This window comes from Sinocyclocheilus rhinocerous, unplaced genomic scaffold, assembly GCF_001515625.1.
Source record: "Sinocyclocheilus rhinocerous isolate Xijiao unplaced genomic scaffold, SAMN03320098_v1.1 scaffold87, whole genome shotgun sequence".
Lineage (NCBI taxonomy): Eukaryota > Metazoa > Chordata > Actinopteri > Cypriniformes > Cyprinidae > Sinocyclocheilus > Sinocyclocheilus rhinocerous.
In genome coordinates this window covers 387,645-414,400 of record NW_015650709.1, presented here as the reverse complement: position 1 = coordinate 414,400, position 26,756 = coordinate 387,645, and the positions used below count along the sequence as shown (strand labels likewise).

The window sequence follows — 26,756 nt, the reverse complement described above, 5'->3', positions numbered from 1 at the left end:
TTTCGGCTACTAAAGCGCATTTATCAGATAAACTTTTTTTAGTTTGTTTTTTTAGAAAGTGTAATCTATTCAATGTTATCTTTAAAAAAAACACAAATAAGTAGCCTATCACAATTCATTACTTCAATTAATCAAGATCAGTTACAACACGACAGTTCACGAAATTAACGTTATGAAACATAAGAATTTTAAAATATTTAGAATCGAAGATTCGAAATAGTTTGACGTAACAAAGCCTTGTTTGCTGCAATCACGTGACCTGGCGAATTTGACACAAGTTCCAAACCACTTGCTGCATTCTCGTCATGTCGTAATTACTGTAATTTCGAGATGACAACACATGACATTCTACTTGGAGCTGTTCACACTCTTGTAGTTGGAACTATCGCACTATCGATGACTAAGCATAGCGCAGGTAGTTAGGTATAGCGAGGTGGTCACGTACATTGGTACAAGTTCTCAGAAAAGTCCCAGTTCACAAGTTGTGAGTTCTACGAAGACGTGAATACTTTTTACAAGTTGGTATCACGGTAAATACGATATGGAGTGAACGCACCTACTGATTAGAAACAAAAGATTTATAAATGATTGGAAGCTTTTTGAAACGTTTCGAAAGCGCCCATCACTACTAGGATGAACACCTAGCCTAAATCGCAAACCATCAGATTCTTCGCACAAAGGAGCAGAACCAAAGCGTTTCAAGTAATTACAAAACAACAGTCCTCATCAAGTAACTGTCAGTTTTATGATTTAACCACTAGAGGGACAAACGTTGCATAGTGTCTCTGTTAGGGCTATGCGTTTTTAGGGGAAACATCTGAGACATAGGCCTAAGTGATAGCAATCTGTTCTAAACAAGCTAAGATGTTGTGCTAACTGTTTTCCTGATGTGCTTCCTGAACTAAATTCCACATTTTAACAAGTTTTACATTAGCATTGATAGTCTAGAAAATCTTCTAGACATACTTTCATATATATGAAGAGTCACAGGTCTTTTCCTGGTATTGAATGGCCATGACATATTTTGTTTCATTGGAGACCTTCTAGCTGATATTGTGGCCTTACGCCTTTCTTATTCGGCTGCTGTAAATGACATGACAGATGGAATAGACCTTAGCCCGTTTTTCCATTTCTCGTTATTGCATTCCAAATAGGAGATGAAATGATCAAAACGTACACGGACCCAACAGACCTTACTGATGTCCCTGTCTGATTCGCAGCCTTTTTCAAAATATCTGCTGAAAGTCCATCTGTCTTTTATTTCCAATGTAAAGGCAAAATAGACACAAAAAGAAAGACTTCCTACTGGGGTTGATTTTCAAAAACCTGTCAGTAAGCTTTTTTCATATTAAATTACTGGCTGTTGTAGTATGATATTAGCATGAGTGGAATATATCAAATTTACTTGAAAGGCAACTTATTTACATATTAAAGTTTATGTAGACTGTAAAAGGTGTTAACCTGCAATTTTTACCTTAAAAGCTATTTCTACCTGGTTTAACCCATAAAAATGAGTTTTGTTGGTTAAATAATATTTGTGACTTTTTATAATATTTTTATGTCACAATTTCTTGGTTACTACTTTTTGGTTACCACGTTTTTTTATTGCTTTACACGCTTAAAAATAAACATTCAAAAAAATGTTTTGATGTCACAGAAGAACCATTTTGGGTTCCCCAAAGAACCTTTCTGTGAACAGTTCTTAAAATAACTAAAATAAATTCGTTTTTCTTAGTGTAAAGAATGTTTTAATAATCTAAAGAATTTTTTTTTTTAAATATAAAGAATCTTTTGTGGTATGGAAAGGTTCCATTAATTTGAAATGATCTTCTTGGAACCATAGACGCCAAAAAGAACCTTTATTTTTTCTTTAAAAAATTTTTCATGTGCTGTTACTCAGTGTAAATAAATTTAATTAAATTCATATATATTGCTATATGAATAATTTAATATATGACCATAGCTTTGATATCCTGTAATGTTAGTAAAATTCATTGTTGTAAAATTATTTCAGATTAAGTGCAATCTCAGCTGGCTCAGTGATTGTTCATTTCCAAAAAATCTTGCTGTCCACATCACCACTCCCCTTAAATAACCAAACAAGACTGTACATGTATCAAAATGAAAGCTAGATTATATGCTTTTAAATGGGCGTTAAGAGCAGGTATAATTTGTTAGTGTAATTCATATAATACCAAGATAAATGGGCAGAAATGTATTTATTAGCAGTTGTTTAAATAGTTTCAAACTGAATGATTGTGAGACATCAGCATGGGATTAATTAATCAAATAATGTGTCATGATCTGTTTGCCAAACTTAATTCCAGATCAATTCTGTGAATTCCTAGTAGGTGAGTAGCTAACATTCTCTCTCCCTAAAATCTACTGACACGTAAATACTCGTAAATGCTCTTTATCCATTTACTCAACAATAATTGAGGTTTTATGGCTGAGTGACACCATATTAATAAATCCTGGACAGTGTGCTACACATAATGCGAGGAGCTGAAACAAACTCTGACAAATTACAGTTCCTGCTGACACCCACTTATTGAATTGAGGACGGTGGGACAAAAGGTCTCTTGAACAGGTCTAATAATGCTTCAAGTGCCTTGTCCCATGCTGAAAAGTGCTGACCGACTGTTTTTATGGTGGTATTATTACGTAACTCTTTGACGCCAGTTACAAGAATTGTGACTGTAAGAAAGTTCTAGAATTTTCTGTCATTGGTATTAAGTGCCGAGAGCCTGAAAAATGTCTTTAGCATTCCTCACTCTTGAATAAAGTCCCTGGAGGTTTTACAAACATAAAAATGACATTTTCAAAGTCAAGAATCTTTCCTCTGAAGTTTTGTCACTCATTCAGCTGTGAGTCAACACCAACATGCTGCATCAGAGATATTTCTTAGAAGTCTTACGTAACATGCAGTGCTGACTCGCTTAACTAAACTTTAATAATAACGTCCAGAAGTCTGAGACCACCAGAGAATATGCTCATATGAGATTTCTTTCTATTTTCTTTTTTGAAAATTCTTGAGTGAAAATCCATGTAACTTGGATAACATTACATGAATGACTTAATTAACATAAATTGTGTATGGAAAATTTTGCTGTAACTCAAGCTGATATTGACAGTTTGTTCAAAACCTGATGATCCATGTTATCCATCATGATTTCAGAATGATCCAAATAGCATCTTGTTCTTCAATGGAGATAGAACATTTGACCTTTTGTACAGGGGAGTTTACATAGCCAATGTCACACATTTTCTTATTTGATTAGTGACCTAGAAACACTGCCAAATCTTTAATAATTTTATTCATTATTCCTTTTTCCTTTGTAAAACTCTCTGAACATTAAACAGTTTAAAACGTCCCATATAATCCCATCAATCTGGTTTTAGACATTTGGACCTCACTCTGTATTTATTTATTTTTATTTTTTTCTAAATGTCTAAGATTAAGGGTGGAGTAAATGCATTGTCAACAAGATTGCAGTGGTTTGACATCTGAAGTTCCTAAGGTCTTAAAAACAGGGTGAAGTTTCATATGAGTAATACCTGTCTTTACCATCAGGACCGAAAAATGTAAAAAATCATCCTGTCTTAGCCAATCACCAAGTAAGTTTGGGATCAGGTTGATTTATAACCTCTGGAGTTACATTTTAATTAGCACAGATTATATCTGTCCCCGGTCCTATTCACACTTGTTTTAATACATACACTTGTACAAGAAAAAGGATCCAGTCTCTGGATTATGGTTCACCAGACTAAATCATCTGTGAGGTATGTCTATATATCTGTCTGTCTGTCTGTCTGTCTATATATCTGTCCTTTCTGTGAACAGTTCTTAAAATAACTAAAATAAATTCGTTTTTCTTAGTGTAAAGAATGTTTTAATAATCTAAAGAAATTTTTTTTTTAAATATAAAGAATATTTTGTGGTATGGAAAGGTTCCATTAATTTGAAATGATCTTCTTGGAACCATAGATGCCAAAAAGAACCTTTATTTTTTCTTTAAAAATTTTTTCATGTGCTGTTACTCAGTGTAAATAAATTTAATTAAATTCATATATATTGCTATATGAATAATTTAATATATGACCATAGCTTTGATATCCTGTAATGTTAGTAAAATTCATTGTTGTAAAATTATTTCAGATTAAGTGCAATCTCAGCTGGCTCAGTGATTGTTCATTTCCAAAAAATCTTGCTGTCCACATCACCACTCCCCTTAAATAACCAAACAAGACTGTACATGTATCAAAATGAAAGCTAGATTATATGCTTTTAAATGGGCGTTAAGAGCAGGTATAATTTGTTAGTGTAATTCATATAATACCAAGATAAATGGGCAGAAATGTATTTATTAGCAGTTGTTTAAATAGTTTCAAACTGAATGATTGTGAGACATCAGCATGGGATTAATTAATCAAATAATGTGTCATGATCTGTTTGCCAAACTTAATTCCAGATCAATTCTGTGAATTCCTAGTAGGTGAGTAGCTAACATTCTCTCTCCCTAAAATCTACTGACACGTAAATACTCGTACATGCTCTTTATCCATTTACTCAACAATAATTGAGGTTTTATGGCTGAGTGACACCATATTAATAAATCCTGGACAGTGTGCTACACATAATGCGGTCTATATATCTGTCTGTCTGTCTGTCTGTCTATATATCTGTCTATCTCTCTGTTGAGATCTATCTATCTATCTATCTATCTATCTATATCTATCTACCTGTCTGTCTGTCTGTCTCTTTGTCTGTCTATCTGTCTGATTATCATTGTGTCTATCAATAGATCAATCTATCTGTCTATAAGAGTAAACTATAATTGGGAAATAAAATTCAGGGCTTGTACAGTGTGTGAATGTTGAAAGGATGAATCCTCTCTGAACTCCGCATGCTGGGCTAATTCAGGGCTAGAACGCAATGTTTGAAGTGTCAAGACTTGTAGAATGAATGCTAAAACTTTTTATTAAACTTGCTGTAAACATTGATGATGATGATGATGATGATGATGTGTAACTGTAAAGGGTTTATTCAACAGGTCTATTGAGCTGGGTGACATTTCACTGTTATCTGTTTCTCCTAAAAAATTACCAAAGGTTTACACCCGCCCTTCCATTCATGAACAGCACACGTTGAAAAGATGATGTAACTTACTGTATATGTTTTTTTTTTCTTAGGGGAAAATGTTCTCTATTATCAAAAATTTGCATGTTTATATACTGGTGCATGAATTTGAAACTGTGGTGTTGCTGTGGATACCCTTCACTGATCAACTGACAATGATGAATTAAATTACATTGAAGTGGTGGTGATAAGCACATCAGTTTACAAAATACATGTAAACAATCACATTTGCATTGTCTGTAATGAATAATAATTTCATAAATGCAGTGAAACGAAATTACGTAATTTAATTACAAAATAAATGTAACTGGGTAACACTTTATTTTGGTGTCCTTATTACACATGTTACATGTGCTTACTATTTTAATAGCAATTAATTATGCATAATTACATGCAAGTAACCCTAAGCCAGGGCTGCCCAAACCCGGTCCTGGAGGGCCGGTGTCCTGAAGAGTTTAGCTCCAACCCCAATTAAACACACCTGAACCAGCTAATCAAGCTCTTACTAGGCATACTAGAAACTTGGAGCTAAACTCTGCAGGACACCGGCCCTCCAGGACCGAGTTTGGGCAGCCCTGCCCTAAACCAAGCCCTAATCCTAATCCTAACCATACAGTAAGTACATGTAGTTAAATGTATAATTATACTGTAACAAGGTACCTGTACATGTAGCTGTAATCCAGTACAGTTACTGAGGAAAAAAATGTGTAATTAAATTACAGTTACTTATGGAATTGTTGACAATTACAAAGGGGGTTACATCTGAATATTTTCACACACATACAGATTTGATTGATTTCTTTCCCAAATTGCATTGACTGCTCTATAATTTGAGACACCAATGTATCAGGAGTTTAGGACACATGCCTATTTGATAACAGTTTTTTTTCCTATTAGAATTTATATGTTTTATTTTTTTAAGATTAACTGTTTTTTCAAAAGCATTGTTAGATGCCAGTGTTTCCTGTCTATTAACCCTGCCTGGTTTAACTGTTTGACAATGAATAACAGTTGAAAACATTATTTAGAAAAGTAATCAAATGTAATCAGTTACATTACTTTAATAAAATAACTGAAATAGTTACACTACTTATTACATTTTAAATAGGGTAACTTGTAATCTGTAACCTATTACATTTCCAAAGTAACCTTCGCAACATTGCATAAATCTCGCTTATCAAACTATGCCCTCAAATGTTTTTATCTCAACCATCCTGTATTCACATTCTGTATCTATTCAGGAAAATGGTCAAGAAGTCTCTTGTTGCTGGTCTGGTGGTCTTGCTTGTGGCTGCAGTGGGTTTTTTCCTGGGTGTGTATTTGGGAATCGGAAATAAGAGATTCACTGTATCCTCAGACCACTTCTACTCAAAAGCAGCCGTGGCAGCAGATGCCGGGAAATGCTCTGAGGTTGGAAGGTAAGAGTCCAAATGTCTAGAGCCAAGAGTTTCAATGCTTGTCATTGAACATCATGCACGTCAATTCAAAAACCCAACATTCTTTGTGTTTGCAGGGACATCTTAAAGCGCAATGGTTCAGCTGTTGATGATTCCATTGCTGCTCTCTTGTGTGTTGGGCTGTTCAACGCACACAGCATGGGCATTGGAGGAGGGCTGTTCTTCTCCATATACAATGCGTCAACAGGTACAACAATGACATTTATGCATTCATTTATGCATTGAAAAAGTTTACCTAAGAATCAAACCCATGACCTTGGTATTGCTCACACCATGGTCTAAAAAACCCATTAAACTCAAACTTTCTGTAAGGGCTCCTCCAAATTGACATCTTTTTTTAGTCAGCCTGGCACGGAAAGACATGGCTTTAGGAGTTTAATATGACGCAGAGGTCATTTGCCATCCAGCAGATACTTGTCATGCTAAGTGACTTACAGTATATTAATAGAAGTTACATACCCTGGGGTCAAGTGCCTAGCAAAAGGGTGTTTACTCAACATCATAGTGACCACAAATCTTGCTTCACAGAGTCAGCAAATGATGTGAAAACATCAGCAACCACTACCTCTCCAGGTGAAGCTAACAGAGTAAATAACAAATGATGATGACACACAAGCCTTAGGTTTCTGTCCAAATGACTTTTAGCCTTGAAGTAATAAAAATAAAACAATTCCATGTGTTGGTCCACAGGAAAGGTTGAGACAATTGATGCAAGAGAAACTGCTCCAATGAATGCTTCAGAGGACATGTTTGGCAATAACACCCAGCTGTCACGGAAAGGTACATAACCATTATTGTAAATATCACCAAGTCCAGCCTCCATTCTATAAAATAAATAGAGCTAATCTGCCTGTGAACTAGCCTTGCTTTGTCATATAGGTCAAATTATCTGATATCTTAAGAGACTTACTGACCTTGACACACAGTTATTAGAGTCTAGACTTAATCTCTATGGCATAATTTCATGTTTTTTTCTGCATGTTGGTCACATCACATGACTCTGATTTGGTGAACAAAAGTTTTTCAAATATTAAAAAGCAGTGAAGGAGTATTGTTAATCTTTTTAATTTATATACATTTATTATTTGCCTAAGAAATAACAAAAGATTATGTCAAACTCTACTGCAGTTCAGAGGTTTGAGGTAAATAAGATTTGTTTTCATGTTTTAAATCTTTTATGCTCACCAATTCTGCATATGTTTGATCAAAAATATAAATAAAAATATTTTTACAGCATAAATCAGTAAACATTTCTTATTATTTTTTTTTTAATGTTGAAAGCAGTTGTGCTGCTCTATATTTTTGTGGAAACCAAATTTTAAAGATTCTTTGAATAGCAAGTTCAAAAGAACAGCATTTATTTGAAAACTTTTGTAATATTCTAAATGTCTATTGATCAATTACATGCATCCTTTCTGAATAAAAGTATTACATTTTTCCCATATAAAAATTATAGTGTACTAAATTAGCTGTTTTTTTTATATAATTCTGTTCTTTCAATGAGCCTTTTAAATTGCATTAATTGCATTAAAACACATTTGGAAAAAAAAATACAGATAGGACAGAAGATGAGCATTGACCTTATTGCAGTTTTGGCCATTGAATTATGACTCTACTGTGTCTGGTTTGAATGGCAGGAGGGTTGTCCATCGCCATACCAGGAGAAATCCGCGGTTACGAGATGGCGCACAAAAGACATGGGAGACTGCCATGGAGGGAACTGTTTGAGCCCAGTATAGATTTGGCACGCAATGGTTTTCCAATTGGCAGGGCCTTGGCCAACGCCATTGCAAAAAACAAGGATTCAATTCTGAGCGACGTTACATTGTGGTGAGGATTTATCTTTTGGACACTAGAAAACTGGGCAGTCTGTGAGAAAATCCACTTATTATAAATGAAAATAGCACATTGAGTCAGGTAACAAGTGTACCATGGTGTACAGTTGTGCAATTTGTAATTACATCATACTGTCATATGATGCAATCACAAATAACTATTCTAACTCACCACACTCCAAACACTGCCTCTACTTGTAGTTTTAAAGACATCATATTGATCTTTTCCTCTCTCTGTCTTTGCACCAGTGAAGTGTTTTGTGACACAGACAAAAACCTCCTGAAGGAAAATGATATCATTAGATTTCCCAAACTTGCTGACACCTATGAGAAGATAGCGGAAGAAGGGCCGGATGTTTTTTACAATGGATCTATGGCCCAGAATATAGTGGATGATATCCAGGCTGCAGGTCATTTCATACTTTCTTTATTGACCTTTTTTATCATGCACTGAAGGTCAGATTACCTCATTTAAAAATATATATATATATGCAAATCAATGTGTCACTACAGGAGGGATTATAACACTTGAGGACCTAATGGAATATAAGCCAGTGTTGAATGAGACCCCGCTGAAGTTGAATGTGGGAGAGTACACCATTAATGTTCCTGATGCTCCATCCAGTGGACCTGTACTCGCTCTGATTCTCAACATAGTGGATGGTGAGTCTCACATTGTTCCTGTGTGTGTGTACTTGCATCAAATCTCTAGAATTCCTGGAGAGAGTCATTCATTAGCATTCTCATTCATCTTAATGGCAGACCTCCAGGAATCTTTTGAGCCAATCAGCTGAGCCATTAAAGGGTTAGTTCACCCAAAAATGAAAATTAGGCTGTGTTTTACTCACCCCCGAGGCATCCTAGGTGTATATGACTTTCTTCTTTCAGACGAATCCAGTCGGAGTTATATAAAAAATTGTCTTTGATCTTTCAAGCTGTTTAATGCCACTCAGCGGGTGTTGCATTGCTTCAGTCCAAAAGAACTTAAATAAAAATCGCCCATCCATAAAAAAAAGTGTCTCACACGGCTCCGGGGGGTGAACAAAGGCCTTCTGTAGCGAATCGATGCGTTTTTGTAAGAAAAATATCCATATTCAAAACGTAATAATCACTTTAATCTAGCTTGCGCCAACAGTTGTACACAGAAGCAGCTCCGGGGCGGATGAGTGCCTCGGGGGTGAGTAAAACACAGCCTAATTTTCATTTTTGGGTGAACTAACCCTCTAATGTGATGTGATTAAGAAGTGATTAAGTAAGATATGGCACTTTAAAATATATTAATATATCTTTAATAAACACATTGAATGTACAGTACACCTGTTCTTGTTTTTTACATAAAGTTTACGAAAGTCTTTACATCAAGATATGTGTTTATGGATAACTATAAGAGGGCATGTTGTTCCTTGAACTGGAAATTTACTAGGACTCAAGTACCTGATTATGTAATAATCCTCCATCACCACAGACACTTATTAACTCATTTATAGACACTATGATGTCAAAGCAGAGTCTTCATAAATAAACCGGTGATTTACGCAGAAGAGCTTCATTCATGAGGGCAAGCAGCGTCATGTTATGCATTAAGAAAGAATTTACATTTAGCAGATCATTGCAAAATAAACGCAAACAAGGTGAGCAGTATAAGGTCTTGTGTCACCCTCTAGGGGTTTATTTTGTGATAATGATCAGATGACTGTATATTATCCATCTTATGTGGCTTACTCATCTTCACTGCCTTCAATAAGTGAGATGCAAGATGGTGCCAGTTGAGTTTGAATCTGAGAGTAGTGCCACTTTCAGTTTGGACTGATACACAGCATTGCCACGATGACGGAGAATATTAGCAAATATCTGCCAAATTCCACAAAGTATTCAAGAGAGTTGTGTAACTTAAACACAGAACATGGTTTTGCATTCCACTGCACTGCTTGTCCCTAAATTTTCTATGTAAATATGCACTAGAAGAACATATTTGACCATATCTCACATATTTTGCAGTGTATTGTACATGACAAGCCATTCTAAAGGTAAAAATGTAATGCTCAAGGCACAATAAGTTCAACTTTTAATTAGTCTTGAGACATTTTTCATTTTGCCTTCAGACTGCCCTGCGTCTCGCATATTTAGAACCAAAAACGTGTTCTGGGTTGAAAAACACAAGATGCAAGGTCTGTTTTTATTTTTTTTAAACTTGAACTAATTTTACATTAAATGCAGTGTTTAAAGAATGGTGTGTCAGGCGTGATTCTGCAAAATATACAAGACATGAGTGCAGCAGTCAAATACATATGGTTAGCATAGCAAAGGTTTACATTAAAAAAATGAAAAGCAGTGCAGTGAAACAAAAAATGCAGGTCAGACTTTATTTTATTAAGGTCCAATTCTCGCTATTAACAAACCATTAACTACAACTTTTGCCTCAATAAACTACTAATTTGCTGCTTATTAATAATTAGTAAGGTATTTGTTAAGTTTAGGTATTGGTAGGATTAAGTATTTAGAATATGGTCATGCAGAATATGTGTTTTAAGTACCAATAAACAGCCAATATATTATTAGGTATACTAATAAGCAACTAGTTAATAGTGAGAATTGGCACCTATTCTAAAGTGTTACCAAAATGCGTTCTGTGTGAATGAAGGCTTTCTGAATTATGTAAGACGAAGAGTTTGTGTATCCTAATGTATAACAGTGAGAATTCACATGAAGGATTCAACTCATTTTCTAGGTTTCAACTTCTCAGACAGCAGTGTGTCCACAGCAGAGAAGAGGACTTTGACTTATCATCGCATTGTAGAAGCGTTTCGTTTTGCTTATGCCAAGAGGAGTAAACTGGGAGACCCACGTTACCTCAACATCACTGACGTGAGTTCAACTAACTGTACATATTTTGTTGTTTTTGTGTCTCACACAAGGAGTTTTGAGGACTAATGCAACCTGATCTCATGCATTTTAGCTCAAGATCTGTGAAGTGGTTTAAAGAGTCCTTTATAAATAAAATCCGTTTCAGCAGATGATATTTTCCCAAGGCCTCTAACTGTTCCGATGTCACGCACCTGCGAGTTCAATGGCCTTTTGTAAATCTATTTTCAATTATCTCCTTTCCCAGCTCATCCACAACATGACCTCAGACTACTTTGCAGACAACATTAGGAGTAAAATCATAGATGACACTACTCACCCAGACAGCTACTATGATCCTGAGTACTTTGTCCCCGATGACCACGGCACGGCTCACCTGTCAGTCATCGCAGAGGATGGGAGCGCGGTGGCAGCCACCAGCACCATCAACCTTTAGTAAGAGAAAAACGGCACTTGACCTGCATTTCCCTGTTCATTTATTTAAAAAAAAAAACACTGTTCCTCTTACAATATTTAGTATGCTCTCATGTGTTAGTCTGGAGCCCTGAGAATGACAAGTATGATTGTTTTTTTGCCAAAAAAACATTATAAGTGGACCTCAGGGGGAAACGCGATATTGTTGTTCTCTTCCTTTTTATCTGATTGTCGATCTTTCTTGTGTTTTCACAGTTTTGGCTCAAAGGTGATGTCACGCTCAACTGGCATTATTTTTAATGACGAGATGGATGATTTCAGCTCTCCTTACATTACCAATGGCTTTGGGGTTCCCCCTTCACCCAACAACTTCATTCAGCCAGGTGCCTAAAATAAATGACAGATTATCTCTAGACACACAGGTACTATTCAAATGAAGACTGTATTAATATAAGACTTTTGTCTTTTGACAAGGTAAAAGACCACTTTCATCGATGTGCCCCACGATAATATTTGACAAACACCACAGAGTCAAAATGGTGGTTGGGGCCTCAGGGGGGACGAAAATCACCACTGCAACTGCTCTGGTAACCACAAACACAAAACAGCATTTTATCAATACTCACTGGATGCATATGGCCAACATACAGTAGTGTTTTCTAACCCTGGCTTCCCATACGCAAATGTAATATATGTACATTTCCATATATTAAATATATTGTCATATGAAGTAAAAAACATATATGGAACCTATTAGAAGTTGGAACATACACTACCAGTCAAACGTTTTTGAACAGTAAGATTTTTAATGTTTTTTAAAGAAGTCTCTTCTGCTCACCAAGCCTGCATTTATTTGATCCAAAGTACAGCAAAAGCAGTAACATTTTGAGATATTTTTACTATTTAAAATAACTGTTTTCTATTGAAATATATTTCAAAATGTAATTTATTCCTGTGATTTCAAAGCAGAATTTTTAGCATCATTACTCCATTTACATGATATTTCAGAAATCATTCTAATATTCTGATTTGCTGCTCAAAAACATTTATTATTATTATTACGTTGAAAACACCTGAGCAGAATTTTTTCAGGTTTCTTTGATGAATAGAAAGGTCAGAAGAACAGTATTTATCTGAAATAGAAATCTTTTGTAACATCATAATAAATTTAAAGCATCCTTGCTAAATAAAAGTATTAATTTTTAATTAATACCCCCCCCCCAAAAAAAAGGGAAATGGAAGTTTTCCCATTATTTTTCAAAATTTAAGATATAATTGGCCTAATATATCAAAACGTCTTTTCACCTCTCCTTTTCCACTTCTCCCAGGTGATCCTGAACTCACTGTTCTTTAACTATGATCTGAAGAAAGCAGTTACAGAGCCTAGAGTCCACAACCAGCTCAACCCCAACATGACAGTTGTGGAACAGGACTTTGAGCAGGTGGGTCCCTGGACTTAACTGAACTTTCCTAATTTAAGACATGATAAACGGTTTAATAAGTCAGTAAAAAGACTGTTATTCATATGTTTTTATTATATGTTTGTGGCTCTTTGTGAATGTGTCCACACATGCTACAGAGCGTTCTTGATGGCCTGGCTCAGAAGAATCATGTAACAGAGCTGCAGAGGACGCCAGGAGCAGTAGTCCAGGCCATTGTGCGACAAGGAGACAAACTCTGCGCCGAATCTGACCCCAGGAAAGGCGGCTATCCTGAGGGATATTGAACAACACTCCCTCTCTCCCTTCTCAATTTTTGTGGGCCTTCAGTCATTTGTGACTCAATCAAGAACCAGGAAAAACGAATATACACATTGCAATGCACCTCTCAGTCCAAAACGTCAATGTGGACCCCAATGCACAAGGTTGCACAAAGACTCCCTGTATTTATTAACATTTCTTTTTTCTTTTTGATGGGAAAATGCTTTATTGGTATCAACAGTGCCTAACTTTCATGTTGAACGGTCTATGATATTTCCAAGCTTATGTATTCCTTTTGTGTGTAGAGAAAGAGGATTGGTTATCAGTATGTGGGGGTCCTGATTCCACCTGATTCCATTGTATGGGTTCTTTGTTGTGTAATGGAGTTCTTTGGGTTAATGGACATGTTAAGAGCGATTTAAAATGAGTAATACAAAAAGTGCCTGTGAAAGTGACAAAGTCAGGGAAAGAAGTATAAAATTAATCATAGTAATACAAATATTTCATGTTTTTATTTGCAAAAAAAAGTAATGGAAAACTTTTTTTTTCATGTTTTTGGAAAAACATGATCTCTTTAAGCTTCTGTTTCGTTTTCATGGTAGACACACTGTAATAATAAAACACTGTTAAAATGTGTGGAAACTATTATATTGCCATCTATAAGCTGAATGTTTCACTTAAAGCTGCAACCAACGTATTCATTTTTAAATAGTGAACTGGAATGATAATATTCTTATGGTAAAATTGTGGAAGAATGGCATGTACAGCTTTAGATTACCTCACTGGACATGTTCGCCTCTGTAGGCTTTACAGCCATCCTTTCATGAGATGACTTGCATAATGTGAAATGCTGAATTGTTATTGTTATGAGTAAATGACTTGTGTATGTGAAAAAGACCTGAGTTCCAAGGCAGAAAAACATGTTCACTTCAGGTCTATTATTATCTAATGTTAGTCTCATTTTATGTTTGAATTGCATTTAAAGTAATAGTTCACTCAAAAATGAATTTGCTGATCATTTACAGACCGTCATTCCATCCAAGATGTAGATCAGTTTGTTTGTTCATCAGACCAGATTTGGAGAAATGTAGCATTACATCACTTGCTCACCAGTAGATCCTCTGCAGTGAATGGGTGCCGTCAGAATGAGAGTCCAAACAGCTGATAAAAACAAGGAATAAAGTGAAGTGAAAAGCTGTTTGTAAGGGACAAATCCATCAAGGTGTTTTAAATTTAAACCATTGCTTCTGTCCATAATCCAAAATAACTCTTTCTTCAGTGAAAAAGTCCATCCTCTGTTGTCCTCTCACTTTAAAATCCACTGACATATTTGTTTATAACTGTTTTGGACTGTTTTCTCTTTGTTCATATTTCTGTCCTGAATCAGATGAGACAACTTTTTCACTGGAGAAAACAGTATTATGTAGAGAAGACTTGTATTTTAATCAGAAACAACAGTTTGAAGTAAAAAACAAAACAAACAAACAAACGTCTAAACGATGAAATGGAGTTGTGTGGATTAATTGTGGATTATTGTAATGTTTTTATCAGCTGTTTGAACTCTCATTCTGACGGCACCCATTCACTGCAGAGGATCCAGAGGAGAAAGTGATGTAATGCTACATTTCTCCAAATCTGTTCCAATGAAGATACAAACGTAACTACATCTTGGATGGTCTGATTTTTAACTAATTTTCATTTTTGGTGAGCTATTCCTTTAAGGGCTGTCACTAGACTGTTTGTCTCCAAATCATATTACTACAATATCATGCAGTATAATGTACAGATCACATTTAAGCTATATCATGAAGCTAGAGATGTTAATGTTTATCATGAAGTGACACTGTGGGGTTAATGTATAGTGCATTCAGAGAAATACATGTGTGTATATATTTTTTAAACACCCACTGTTCTGTGGCTGTTGTTATGCTGTTAATTAAACTGTTTTTGGACCAATATATGTTTTGTGTCGCATTCATAAGTGTTGATATAAATATTGCAAAAGAGCTAATTACTAAATAATGCAAGCTGTATTTTATGAAACCGTTCCAATTGAAACAGCTCTGAGGCAAAAACATGTTTAGAAAAATGGAAGGCATTGTAAATAATCCAGTCAGCAGCCACATGTGAATATATATTTATTAAGGGCAAACTTGCTCATCTTTGAAAGAATAAGAAGAATCAAGTAAACAAGTATTTAACCTCTCTGAACAAATGATTAAGAGAGAGTATTTTAATTATAATAACATTTCACAATATACTGTTTTACTGATCAAATTAATGAGCATAAAAGACTGCATAAACGTACCATATGTATGTATTTATTTAAAAGTCCGACTCTAAGGGTTTGCTGACTGGCACTCAAGTTCTGCTAACTGCTTATGCCAAGTGATTACACGGCAACGTTTATTCTTGTGCTCCCGAATAGCTAGAGCTCATAATGCTCTGGTTATCTTTCCGATCATGATGCCAAAGCTAATGCAATCACTCACATTGTTCATAGCCTCTGATGAGATCTCATTGCGAGTCAGACACATTTCAGGGCTTTGGACGTTAATTATAAAGAAATGCTGGGCGTCATGCTGTGGAGGCATCATTGGTGAGCAGCTGAGCTAAACATTCCCTTTGACCATCCATCTGCACACTTCAGAGCTATTGAGAGATGCCAAGAACATGTGACAGGCAATCCATACAATCAATAATGCGACTGTAACACTTTTTTAGAGCCTGTATAGTGCTGTTGTAGGCCTACCCATTAAAAAAAAAATCTTATTGTTTTTTTTTTTTATTCAAGCAATGCCAAGAAAAAATAATCACAAAGATGTTATATTGCACTCATCGCCCCTGGGTGTGTGTCTGTAGGACAATTTTGCCTCCCAAACATATTTCAGCTAATATTAGCTGAATACTAGCATACACAACACTTAAACATTCAAACTGATTTTTTTTTTGTAGTAGTCGGCTATTTAATACTTTATTTTGAATTTTCATTTCGCATTTAAAGTATTCTAAATTTAGAAAAGATTTCAACAAATGAGTTTATGTAAAACATTTTAAAGATTGTTTCATGTGTTGAGGTTTAACTTTTATAAGAAAAAAATATTATCATTATATAACTATGAAAGAAAGACATTGAACCTGAAGATAACAACCTCGCAGAATCAGGACTAAAGCTCCCCTGTGGACTTCAAATGGAAATGACTGGGCTTTAGACTTGCACAGACGGCGGACTCTAAGGGTTTGCTGACTGGCACTCAAGTTCTGCTAACTGCTTATGCCAAGCGATTACACGGCAACGTTTATTCTTGTGCTCCCGAATAGCTAGAGCTCATAATGCTCTGGTTATCTTTCCGATCGTGATGCCAAAGCTAATGCAATCACTCACATTGTTCATAGCCTCTGATGAGATCTCATTGCGAGTCAGACACATTTCAGGGCTTTGGACGTTAATTATAAAGAAATGCTGGGCGTCATGCTGTGGAGGCATCATTGGTGAGCAGCTGAGCTAAACATTCCCTTTGACCATCCATCTGCACACTTCAGAGCTATTGAGAGATGCCAAGAACATGTGACAGGCAATCCATACAATCAATAATGCGACTGTAACACTTTTTTAGAGCCTGTATAGTGCTGTTGTAGGCCTACCCATTAAAAAAAAAATCTTATTGTTTTTTTTTTTTTTATTCAAGCAATGCCAAGAAAAAATAATCACAAAGAAGTTATATTGCACTCATCGCCCCTGGGTGTGTGTCTGTAGGGCACTTTGGCCTCCCAAACATATTTCAGCTAATATTAGCTGAATACTAGCATACACAACACTTAAACATTCAAACTGATTTTTTTTGTAGTAGTCGGCTATTTAATACTTTATTTCGCATTTAAAGTATTCTAAATTTAGAAAAGATTTCAACAAATGAGTTTATGTAAAACATTTTAAAGATTGTTTCATGTGTTGAGGTTTAACTTTTATAAGAAAAAAATATTATCATTATATAACTATGAAAGAAAGACATTGAACCTGAAGATAACAACCTCACAAAATGTTAGCGAGTGTCAAAAAAACTTGAAAAAAGAAAGAAAAAAAAACAGTACCGTTCAAAAGTTTGGGGTGAGAACAATTTAAAAAAATTTTTTTTTTTTTTTTAAATGTAGTCTTTTATGCTCATAATGCATATGCATTTGTTTGATCTAAATACTGTAAGATTGTGACATTATTACAATTTAAAACAACTGTTTATTATTTCAATCTATTTTAAAATGTAATTTATTTCTGTGGCAGACCCCAAACTTTTGAACCATATTGTATATTTGCCCTCTTTGACGGCTATGTGCACAAATCAACTCACATTATACAAGCAAGTTGGGTAGCTTACAAAGTGATTTTTTTAAACGTGTGCCTAAAGCAGTGTTGCAAACTATTATAAAATAACATTCACATGCTGTGTAAATATATATACATCAACATATTTACAACGCACATTATTCACAGTAAAATGAAAAATATATTTTCATGCTTTTCACAGTAAAACATCAAAACTTCACATATTGATGGTGTTTGCTATTATTTGTCAATTTGTCAACTGGCCGGTTTACTTCATCCAAACACGGCACAGACGCATCAAGCAGTCTCCAACTGCACTCCAGGTCAATACCCTGCAGCTTTTCCATGTTTGCGTGAGTCAGATACAGCCTCTATGCAGTTGTTTTCCTTTGACACTGCATTTACCACATTATAAAACATCTGTGGGACTTTGACTTTGTGCCCAGTCTTGTTAAGTGACTCCAGAACAATCTGAGGAAGAAAAGAGATGAAAGTGGTTTGGAAATTTCACCTGATCCTTTACAAACAATTGACCACATGGAAGCATTTGTATCTACTTTACCTTGTCAAACAAGGGCTCAAAGTTGAGGACGTTTTTGGAGTCCACAAACACTACAGGGGCGTCGATGGACTCTTGTAGAGTCTTGTCGAACCACAGGAAGTTCATGAGAGTCTAGCCAGAAGGGTTTCGGTTAGAGCTGGATTACTGAATCACAGTGCGTTAAATTAGTTAAAGTGCAGTTTAGACTCACCAGAGCCACCCCGGTGGTGATCATACTGCCACCTGAGGCTCCTATGACCACAATGTGCTTCTGAGATGGGGAGTAAAGGATCACTGGAGACATGGAGGAAGGCGGCTGCTCACCTTCACACAGATACACACAGAACTGATACTTATACATTCACAAAGTGCCAAAATATTCTATCCCCCTATTCTTATTTGAAGGATCATTTTGTGTTCAGTACAAGTTAAACTATCGAGCAGCACTTACAAGAACTATATAATAATGTATTTGTCATGTGATGCTGTATAAATCATCCTTTTTTGATCTAACCCATAAAAATGACTTGTGTTTTTGTAACCTAGTTTGTCAGGCTGATTTAGTCTGATTAAATAACATGTTGACATAATGAATAAAAGTCATTTTCAACGAATGAGTTAATGTAAAACATCTGTTGTAGCTGATACAAAGGTTGCATGTCTTTTGGTTTACCCTTCATTACCAACAACAAAAACACCAATATATAACTATGACAGAAAGACATTTCTCCTGAAGGTAACAAGCTCACAAAACAGTAGCCACATTTTCTTAATATCTACTTCAGTTTTAGAAATAAAAATGTGGCATACTGGTCAAAGTTTGGTGTAAAAAGTTTTTTTTTTATTAGTTTAATTAATTTAGAAGTCACCACAAGAAGAACATATTTAGATGTAGATCTTGTGGCTATATGTTTTTTTTATTTTTTTATAATGGTATTGATATTAAAATTCTAGCTGATACAGATAAGCTGATAATTATGTTTATATTATGTCTGATAAGCGATAAATACCAGAATACCAAATAAATAATACAAATTCTGATAAATACCAAAATTCTATTCAAATAAATACCAGCATTCTGTACTGTTCTGCCTAAATAAATTAAAAATAAAACACTAAAATAAATCCCTATGAGATTTGCTAAAGATTACATTGAACTGTTATTCAATTACACTGTTAAAAAAAAAAAAAAACGATTTTTCAAAGTTGTAAATAAAGTGAACTTTACAAGAAAATTATTTCATTCTTTCTACTTCAAAATGTCACGTTTAATTTAATTTGTTACTTGCAGTTTCTTTGTAATCATCTGTGCAATTTACTAGCAATTTCTAAGTTAAAATTGTTTCAAAGTAAATCCTACACCATTTTCTTTTCAGTGTATTAGTATTTCGAGAGAGAATAAGAGAGAAGAGAGAAATATTCTTTTGATTTTGGTAGCTGTATGTGTTAATGATCAATTTGTGATTTTTTTACTGACCAGCATGAATCTGGTCTGTTTTTCCACAGAAGTCTGCAAGTTCATTGTTGAGGAGGATGCCTGTTTTGGGGGAGAAAATTCTGGATCCAAATCTGAGAAAAGAGAAAGAAACAGTCAAAACAGTCAGTTCTGACACTTTCTAAGGCACACTTTTATTCCTGCATAGCATTGCATTCTTTAATAAAGTAATAGTACAATGCACAATATTATCTGACAGTGTTCCAGCACTCATATAAATGGAATGAAGATGATTTGAGGGCACATACATGTGATTGATGGTGCTGGTCACAGATACCGCCATACCATCCTCAGCAAGCACGGACACATGAGTGGTGCCATGAGAGTCCAGGTATGGAGTGACGTTGTAGTAGCTGGCATCATAAGTGCGGTCAGGGCTGATTGTTGCTCTCACTTTATCCGCAAAATGCTTCTGAATGATCTCAACTGCCTCCTATTCAAGTCACACAGAACGTCGAGGATGATGAACTAATGCATGACTTTATGTGTCCCAACCAGTGGGTTGCCAGCAATAATGGCAGTGTTGCTGTACTGTACTCTACTGCCTGCAGTAATGATCACCCAGAACACAGCACTTAAGTCATTATAGCAGATTACACTAGTGCCTCCAGAAAGTGTAATGACTGTAATGTTTCTGTTGAGATAGCCTACTAAAGTACAGCCTGACCAATGGTATCATGCCTTTAACACTTTCAGAGAAGTTAAAAATGTAAACCGAACAATTTCCTCCTACAAAGCCTACCGTTTGAGAGGTAAAATTGGGATCTTTCATGAACTTCTTAAGACCGTTGGCAAATTTACAGGTTTCTACATAACGCTGAAATGTTAAGACCTTCTCGTCTCCCTCCAGAGATGCAGAATTTAGGTCAAAACCTGAGGAAAACAAATCAGTGTAACAGATTAGAAATAAAAAAAGGTTTGACATTTGTGAACTTATCATTAATATGTATATCAAATAAATTTCCAGAGATGCAGAATTTAGGTCAAAACCTGAGGAAAACAAATCAGTGTAACAGATTAGAAATAAAAAAGGTTTGACATTTGTGAACTTATCATTAATATGTATATCAAATAAATGATATTAATCACTGATAATAATATGAAATATTTCTCGAGCAACAAATCAGCATATTAGAATGTTTTCTGAAGGATCATGTGACAATGAAAACTGAATGAAAATGTAAATTCAGCTTTGCGTTAAAGGAATAAATTTCATTTTGAAATACATTCAAGTAGAAAACTAAAAATAGCAATGATATTTCACAATATTACCGTTTCTACTGTATTTTTATTTTATTAATACAGTTTTTCCTCAATTGCTGTGGCTAAGTTCTTAAATGAGAGTTTTTTTTCTCAGAACAATAAGTTCAGATGTCTGAACAATTCGTTTCTTGTTCACATCAGATTTGAATTTCTTATTGATTTAAGCAACTCTTCACAACTTCTAAACATTCTTTCATCGTGTGAACCATCACATGCAAAATGATCTGTTCAATGATCAAAATCTATCAGACAGGTGTGTAAATTCCATAAATATCAGACATGGAATGGTTGTAGTGTCTGCTACGTTGGCAAGTGGCTTGCCATTAGGGTTGCAAAGGGGTGGAAAATTTCCTGAAAGTTTCCATAATTTTTGGAAAATGTGTACATTTTTTGGACACTTTTGGAAAAAATGTGTACATTTTCAGAAACTTTTGGAAAGTTTCCAGAAATTCACTGGAAACTTTCTGCCTCTTTGCAAACCCTACTTGCCATTGTAATGAAATGGGATCACAATCTTGCCAATCAATCAACTTTGGAAGTATATATATAGAGTTTTCCCAGCACAGTTGCTACCATTTTTTAAAACAAGGATGAACGTCACAACCTTAAACAGCAGCAGCTGCAGCAGTGCTGTAGAAATACATCTATATTTGTACAGAACATTTGTGTTACATGCAAACTGTGAACATTTACAGCTGCTTGTTGTGGAAGAGCAATAGGAAAATATGTAAGAATGTGGGTTGGTGTTACTGTAAGGAGAAGACAACAGAGTGTGTAAAAATGATTAAGCAATGGTGAAATAAAAATATCAAATGTACTGCATAAATAAAAATGTTTATTTCCTTATTGTGTACTACAGTGTTGACTTTACCCACTACATATTTACCTACTGTTGAAATATGTATACACAGACAAAACTTAACTAAATTAAATTTGCATATAACAAATATTTCCACGGTGAAAAAAACATCTAAACATTTTGACCTGTGTGGCTCGCACAATGACAAAAACACTTTTTATTTTGGTAGCTTTGGCCAAGTCACTGACACAATAACTAGGTTTTGAAACATGAATTAAATGTTTAGGGTGAGTTACTACCTTTTGCAGACATGCAATAGGGTTCTGATATTTCAGCAAACAGTTTTGCCAATTGCACTTACAGTTTAGAGATTAAGACGGTTTCGAAAAATGTGCCTATAGCAATTGAGAAAAACTGTAAATACAGCCTTGGTGAGCATTAAAAAAATCTTGCCAATTTTTGATTTTTTAATTTTTGAACGCTAATAGCTAGGTCACTCGTGCCCGTAGCACAAGCAAAAAGGTCTGTGCCAAAGTTTCATGCTTCGTGTTTTAACATTAAACTTAATTATTCACTAGAAAATAATAGCGATGGTGATGCTTGCCTCAAGCAAGTACCACAAATAAAGGACAAACGGGTTAATTAGTTTTCCCACCTAGCATGGTATTTAGCATAAAGTTAAGTGTAGCTCCCCCTGCTGGCGGTGGAGGAAAGTACATTTCATACTCTCCTAGAGCCACTTCCCAGGCACCTAATTCAGATGCCCTGAACGACCTCAAGTCCTCCAGAGAAATTGTTCCGCCTGAAATACACAGTAAATAAACTGTGATTCATGTATATTTATGGAAATCACAATTGTAGAAAGTGGCATTCTGAATTACCTGCGCTTTGTATATCACTGACAAGGTCTTTGGCAATGTCTCCGATGTATAAAGCATCTGCTCCTTGTTCTGCGATGATCTCAAGTGTATCTGCTAGTTTTTCAAATCTCACTATGTCCCCTTCTTTTAATAGCTTGCCTTCTTCATTCTGGAATAACTGGCTATAAAAGAAACACATTCTGATGAACGTTTTCACTCTTACTGGAATGTGACAGAATTCACATCTGCTCTGTTATCAAGCTCTGTTAAAGGGAACATTATAAGTCTGTATTCATTCAGAATGTGAGTACATGTATTACCGTAATGGTGATTCTGGCTTCTCCTTTAAGAGAAGTGGCAAAAATTGAGAGAGCACATAGGGTATAGGGACGCCCTCTCTAGCCATCTTGATAGTGGGCTCAAGTAAACGTCCATACAGTTTATGAGCTCGCTCATAGCCACGGATATCACCAGGTACACCGATCCAGTGAGCACCTATAGATAGAGAGAGAAACTATAGCTATCATTTGTGCTTAAAGTGCTCAGTACACTGAGTGTGTGTAGTTATGATAAATAGGAAGGCTACTTCCTATATAATGCAAAAGAAGGTTTGTATTTAAGAAATATGGGGTTTCATCTTTTGACATGGGGCATTGCACATATTTAAGTATTAAAAAAAAAAAAACTTCATCCACTGTTCACTGTCACCTTCCATTGGCTGTATTGTGGTTGGACACATGGCAAGAAGGTCGGTTTTAAAAGTTTTTGGGACAGTCTCTCTGGCATTGATTACTCTCACTCTGCCTAGATAACAGAGATGTGGATGAACATTAACAATAATATGCATTATAAAACAAAATAATGATTTATTTAAGGTATTAAAGGTAGGATAATCCTCACCACTTTGTTCCCGTATTGTGAATATAGATCCTCCACCAATGCCCATACTCTGAGGATTTATGATTGACGTGCACAGTAAAGTAGCAATGGCGCCATCTACCGCTGAGCCACCCAACTGCAGTACATCTCTAGGAGGGAAAAAAAAGAGACAGAATTGAGCTATGGGCAGGGGTTTTCAAATGATTTGATGTCAAGGGCATCCAAATACAATGATCCCCCTGGAAAGGGACCCCTTCCTAAAATGTAATTAAAGGCAGCTTTAGCTATCATGTGCACAGAAAATATGTTGTTTCCGAAACTAAATAACTGTATTTGTGTTGTAGTAGTCTTTTATTTAAATATTATCTGGAAAGTAATCATTTTCTGCTAAGTTGACAGTGTGTCTTTTATTTTACCCATTTACAGCTGATTTCAAATTTATTGGTATAGTAATTCTCACAATTATGATTCCTAATGGTGTGTTCACACAATTCCATCACTCCCCCTCCCTCAGCTGGATTCTTTCTGTCACAGCACCAAATGTTCTAGTGTAAATGTTCTTTTTAGCTACTGTCAAATACTGCAGTCAACAAAGCGATATGAATTCCGACCTATCTTTTAAAAACAGAATAAAACGGTATGGCTATCAATAATTTGTGAATAATTTTAATAATGTGTGTTTAAAATTATTTGTAATTTGTACCTTTCCTTGTTTGACAACTATGGGCTGACACGAGAGAGAATAGGGGACATACAACAACAAGGATAAAAAATGAGAAAACTTAGGCTAATTTGGAAAATTAGCTTCTGCAGGCGGTCACGTATAAAAACGCGCTTTAAGACCCGTCAGAAGCTTCTGCCGGAGGCTGGCATAACCAATATATTTTTAAGTTTACAAATGATCTATATTTAGATTAAATAGGCCTAGTCTATCATGATTAGCCTACTTTCTGACTACACCTTTCAAAGACCGATATCTAAATGTATAAATTAAATTAAATTAAATTTATGCATTTAGCAGACGCTTTTATCCAAAGCGACTTACAGTGCATTCAGGCTATACATTTTTTATCAGTATGTGTGTTCCCTGGGAATTGAAACCACGACAAAAAAACAAAAAAAAAAAACATAATAAAATTATGGATAAACTTCTTTATAGTAAACATAAACATGAAATAGTGTAAAAGTAACTGTATACTTAAGAATTTGGCGCTGTATGTCTAAATCATTAGCTGTTGTCCAAGAAGAGGAAGCCACAGATTGCTGTCAAGAGGATTAGGCTGTAAAGATACTTCACCTAATTAAGTTCAAACTTTCTGTGTACCGTGAAACCGGACGTTTCACCTCAGCAGCCACTGGTGTCCTCAAATTTACCTGACCCAGGGATTACGACAACCTAGTTGTCATTTTCCAGGAAAACGTGATCTTCCACATCAATAGCCTATGCATGTTTAAATGAAAAGTTTGGATGCTAGATTTTAAAGTGTTTACTAAAATATTGAATCTAATCATCCGTAAGCACGCTATTTCTGAATTTAAAGTAACATAATTCATAGTGCACTGCATTCATAATGTACTAGGCTACATATAGACTGTAAGTAGTAAAGGCAATCACTCACCGCCCGATCTTTGAGCAGGTTTCCGAGTCCGCTGCCACTGCTGCTTTTTTGTAAAGTCCGTCAGTACACTGCTCGTTAAAGTGAGTCGCGCAAATAATAATAATTAAAATAATACATATAATCGGAATACTTATGCACAAGCAAACTTTCTCTTTTCGTCTGGCCATTGTTTCCCGACCCCTTGCGACTTTGCTGTATCGTTGAACTTCTGGAGTAGGCTACAGCAGAAGTGCGCTATTAGCCCTCCCCTTTTAGAGTGTCAACGCCTAATTAAGCGCGTTGTCAAGGTGTAGAGGTCGAGTCTAAATTGGATTGTGTAAAGTGGTTTTGTAAGAGGTGTTTTCGCACCCTCCAATGGTATAAGGCAAACTTCACTATCTGAGACATCCCCCTGCAGCCGTGGGGTGGACTGCTGGACCATCCAAGCTTTGAATTACAACCCCCCTTTTTTAACCACATATGTTGTGACTCAGATGGATGGGTCATATTACTGCCACACCAAAAGTGAGTAACTTAAGCTATTTCTACCTATAGCCTATGACTCTTAATAAAATGTTGACTTTTGAATTAAATGGTTAAATAATATTTTTGAATGTAGCCAGTTAATTTAGATGTTACCAGATGGTGCACACCTTTGTAGGTTACCTGGCAACATATTTTTCCCCTATCAAACTGTATGTCAACAAACTAATTGATCAAAATTATCATTCATATTTGGAAATGTCTCTCTTAAGGCTAATTCACACTGCACCAATATAGGCCGACCAACAGCAACAGACACTTTGTCACATTTGTCAGATCAGTATGTTACCCCTTGCTGGCATTTGCTGTTGGTTGGCACTTGTTTTGAACATGTTGAACTTGTTTAATCAGCATTTGTCGATTCATGAAACTGTTGGTGCAGTGTGAAAACATAGTTTGTTGACATACAGTTTGATAGGGAAAAAAATATGTTGTCAGGTAAGCTATAAGTGTGCACCATCTGGTAACATCTAAATTAAATGGCTATATTCAAAAATATTAACGATTTAATTCAAAAGTCAAAATCTTATTAAGAGTTTTCTTGTGTAAGCTAAAGAAAATCCATTTGCGCTGAACTGGTTTGGTGAAAAAAAAATGAGCGAAGTACAATCGAAAATATTACTTTCTCTATGTTGGCAATGTCATGTGACCTATGATGTCATCAGAGCTGGGTAGATTACTTACAAATTGTAGTCCGTTACTGATTCCAAGTTAGGCCTACATGACAAAATTGTGGTTGGGTAATATAATCTAGCTACTTTTTGATTACTTTTGACCTAACTTGTTTATCACATCGATTTAAATATGATAATCTTGTACCATACTGATACAAAAATACAAAGAAAAAAACATTCCATTCATTGTTATTGACAACATTACATTACATCAAGGTTTCCCAAACTGTGGTTCGTGAAGGAACTGCAGAGGTTTTGTGAGTTTAATGAAATGTAAAATGTAATTTAATCTAACTACAAGTACTTAATTTTTGGAATCTGATTATGTAATCCAGATTACATGTAATCAGTTACTACCCAGCTCTGAATGTCAGT

General features: G+C 35.4%; 2 protein-coding genes across 2 annotated transcripts; one reads left to right on the top strand and one right to left on the bottom strand.

Annotated features, from left to right (window-relative positions):
• The first annotated feature begins 6,385 nt into the window (after nt 1–6,385).
• On the top strand, nt 6,386–13,926 carry LOC107712477 (gamma-glutamyltranspeptidase 1-like). Its single transcript, XM_016517741.1, has 12 exons — nt 6,386–6,558; nt 6,654–6,784; nt 7,288–7,377; nt 8,235–8,427; nt 8,682–8,842; nt 8,946–9,095; nt 11,161–11,297; nt 11,542–11,729; nt 11,964–12,091; nt 12,183–12,295; nt 13,037–13,150; nt 13,288–13,926. Exons 1-12 carry the CDS (start codon nt 6,386–6,388, stop codon nt 13,432–13,434), a joined length of 1,725 nt encoding a protein of 574 aa, XP_016373227.1. The 3' UTR covers nt 13,435–13,926.
• Nucleotides 13,927–17,691: 3,765 nt separating this feature from the next.
• Nucleotides 17,692–25,565, bottom strand: LOC107712462 (gamma-glutamyltransferase 5-like). Its single transcript, XM_016517721.1, has 12 exons — nt 25,186–25,565; nt 23,588–23,715; nt 23,396–23,491; nt 23,008–23,182; nt 22,709–22,869; nt 22,483–22,629; nt 20,508–20,638; nt 20,014–20,198; nt 19,748–19,839; nt 18,482–18,594; nt 18,292–18,402; nt 17,692–18,200 (listed from the first exon to the last, which is right to left on the bottom strand). The coding sequence occupies exons 1-12, from the start codon at nt 25,350–25,352 to the stop codon at nt 18,054–18,056; spliced, it is 1,653 nt and encodes a 550-aa protein (XP_016373207.1). The 5' UTR covers nt 25,353–25,565; the 3' UTR covers nt 17,692–18,053.
• Nucleotides 25,566–26,756: the final 1,191 nt, after the last annotated feature.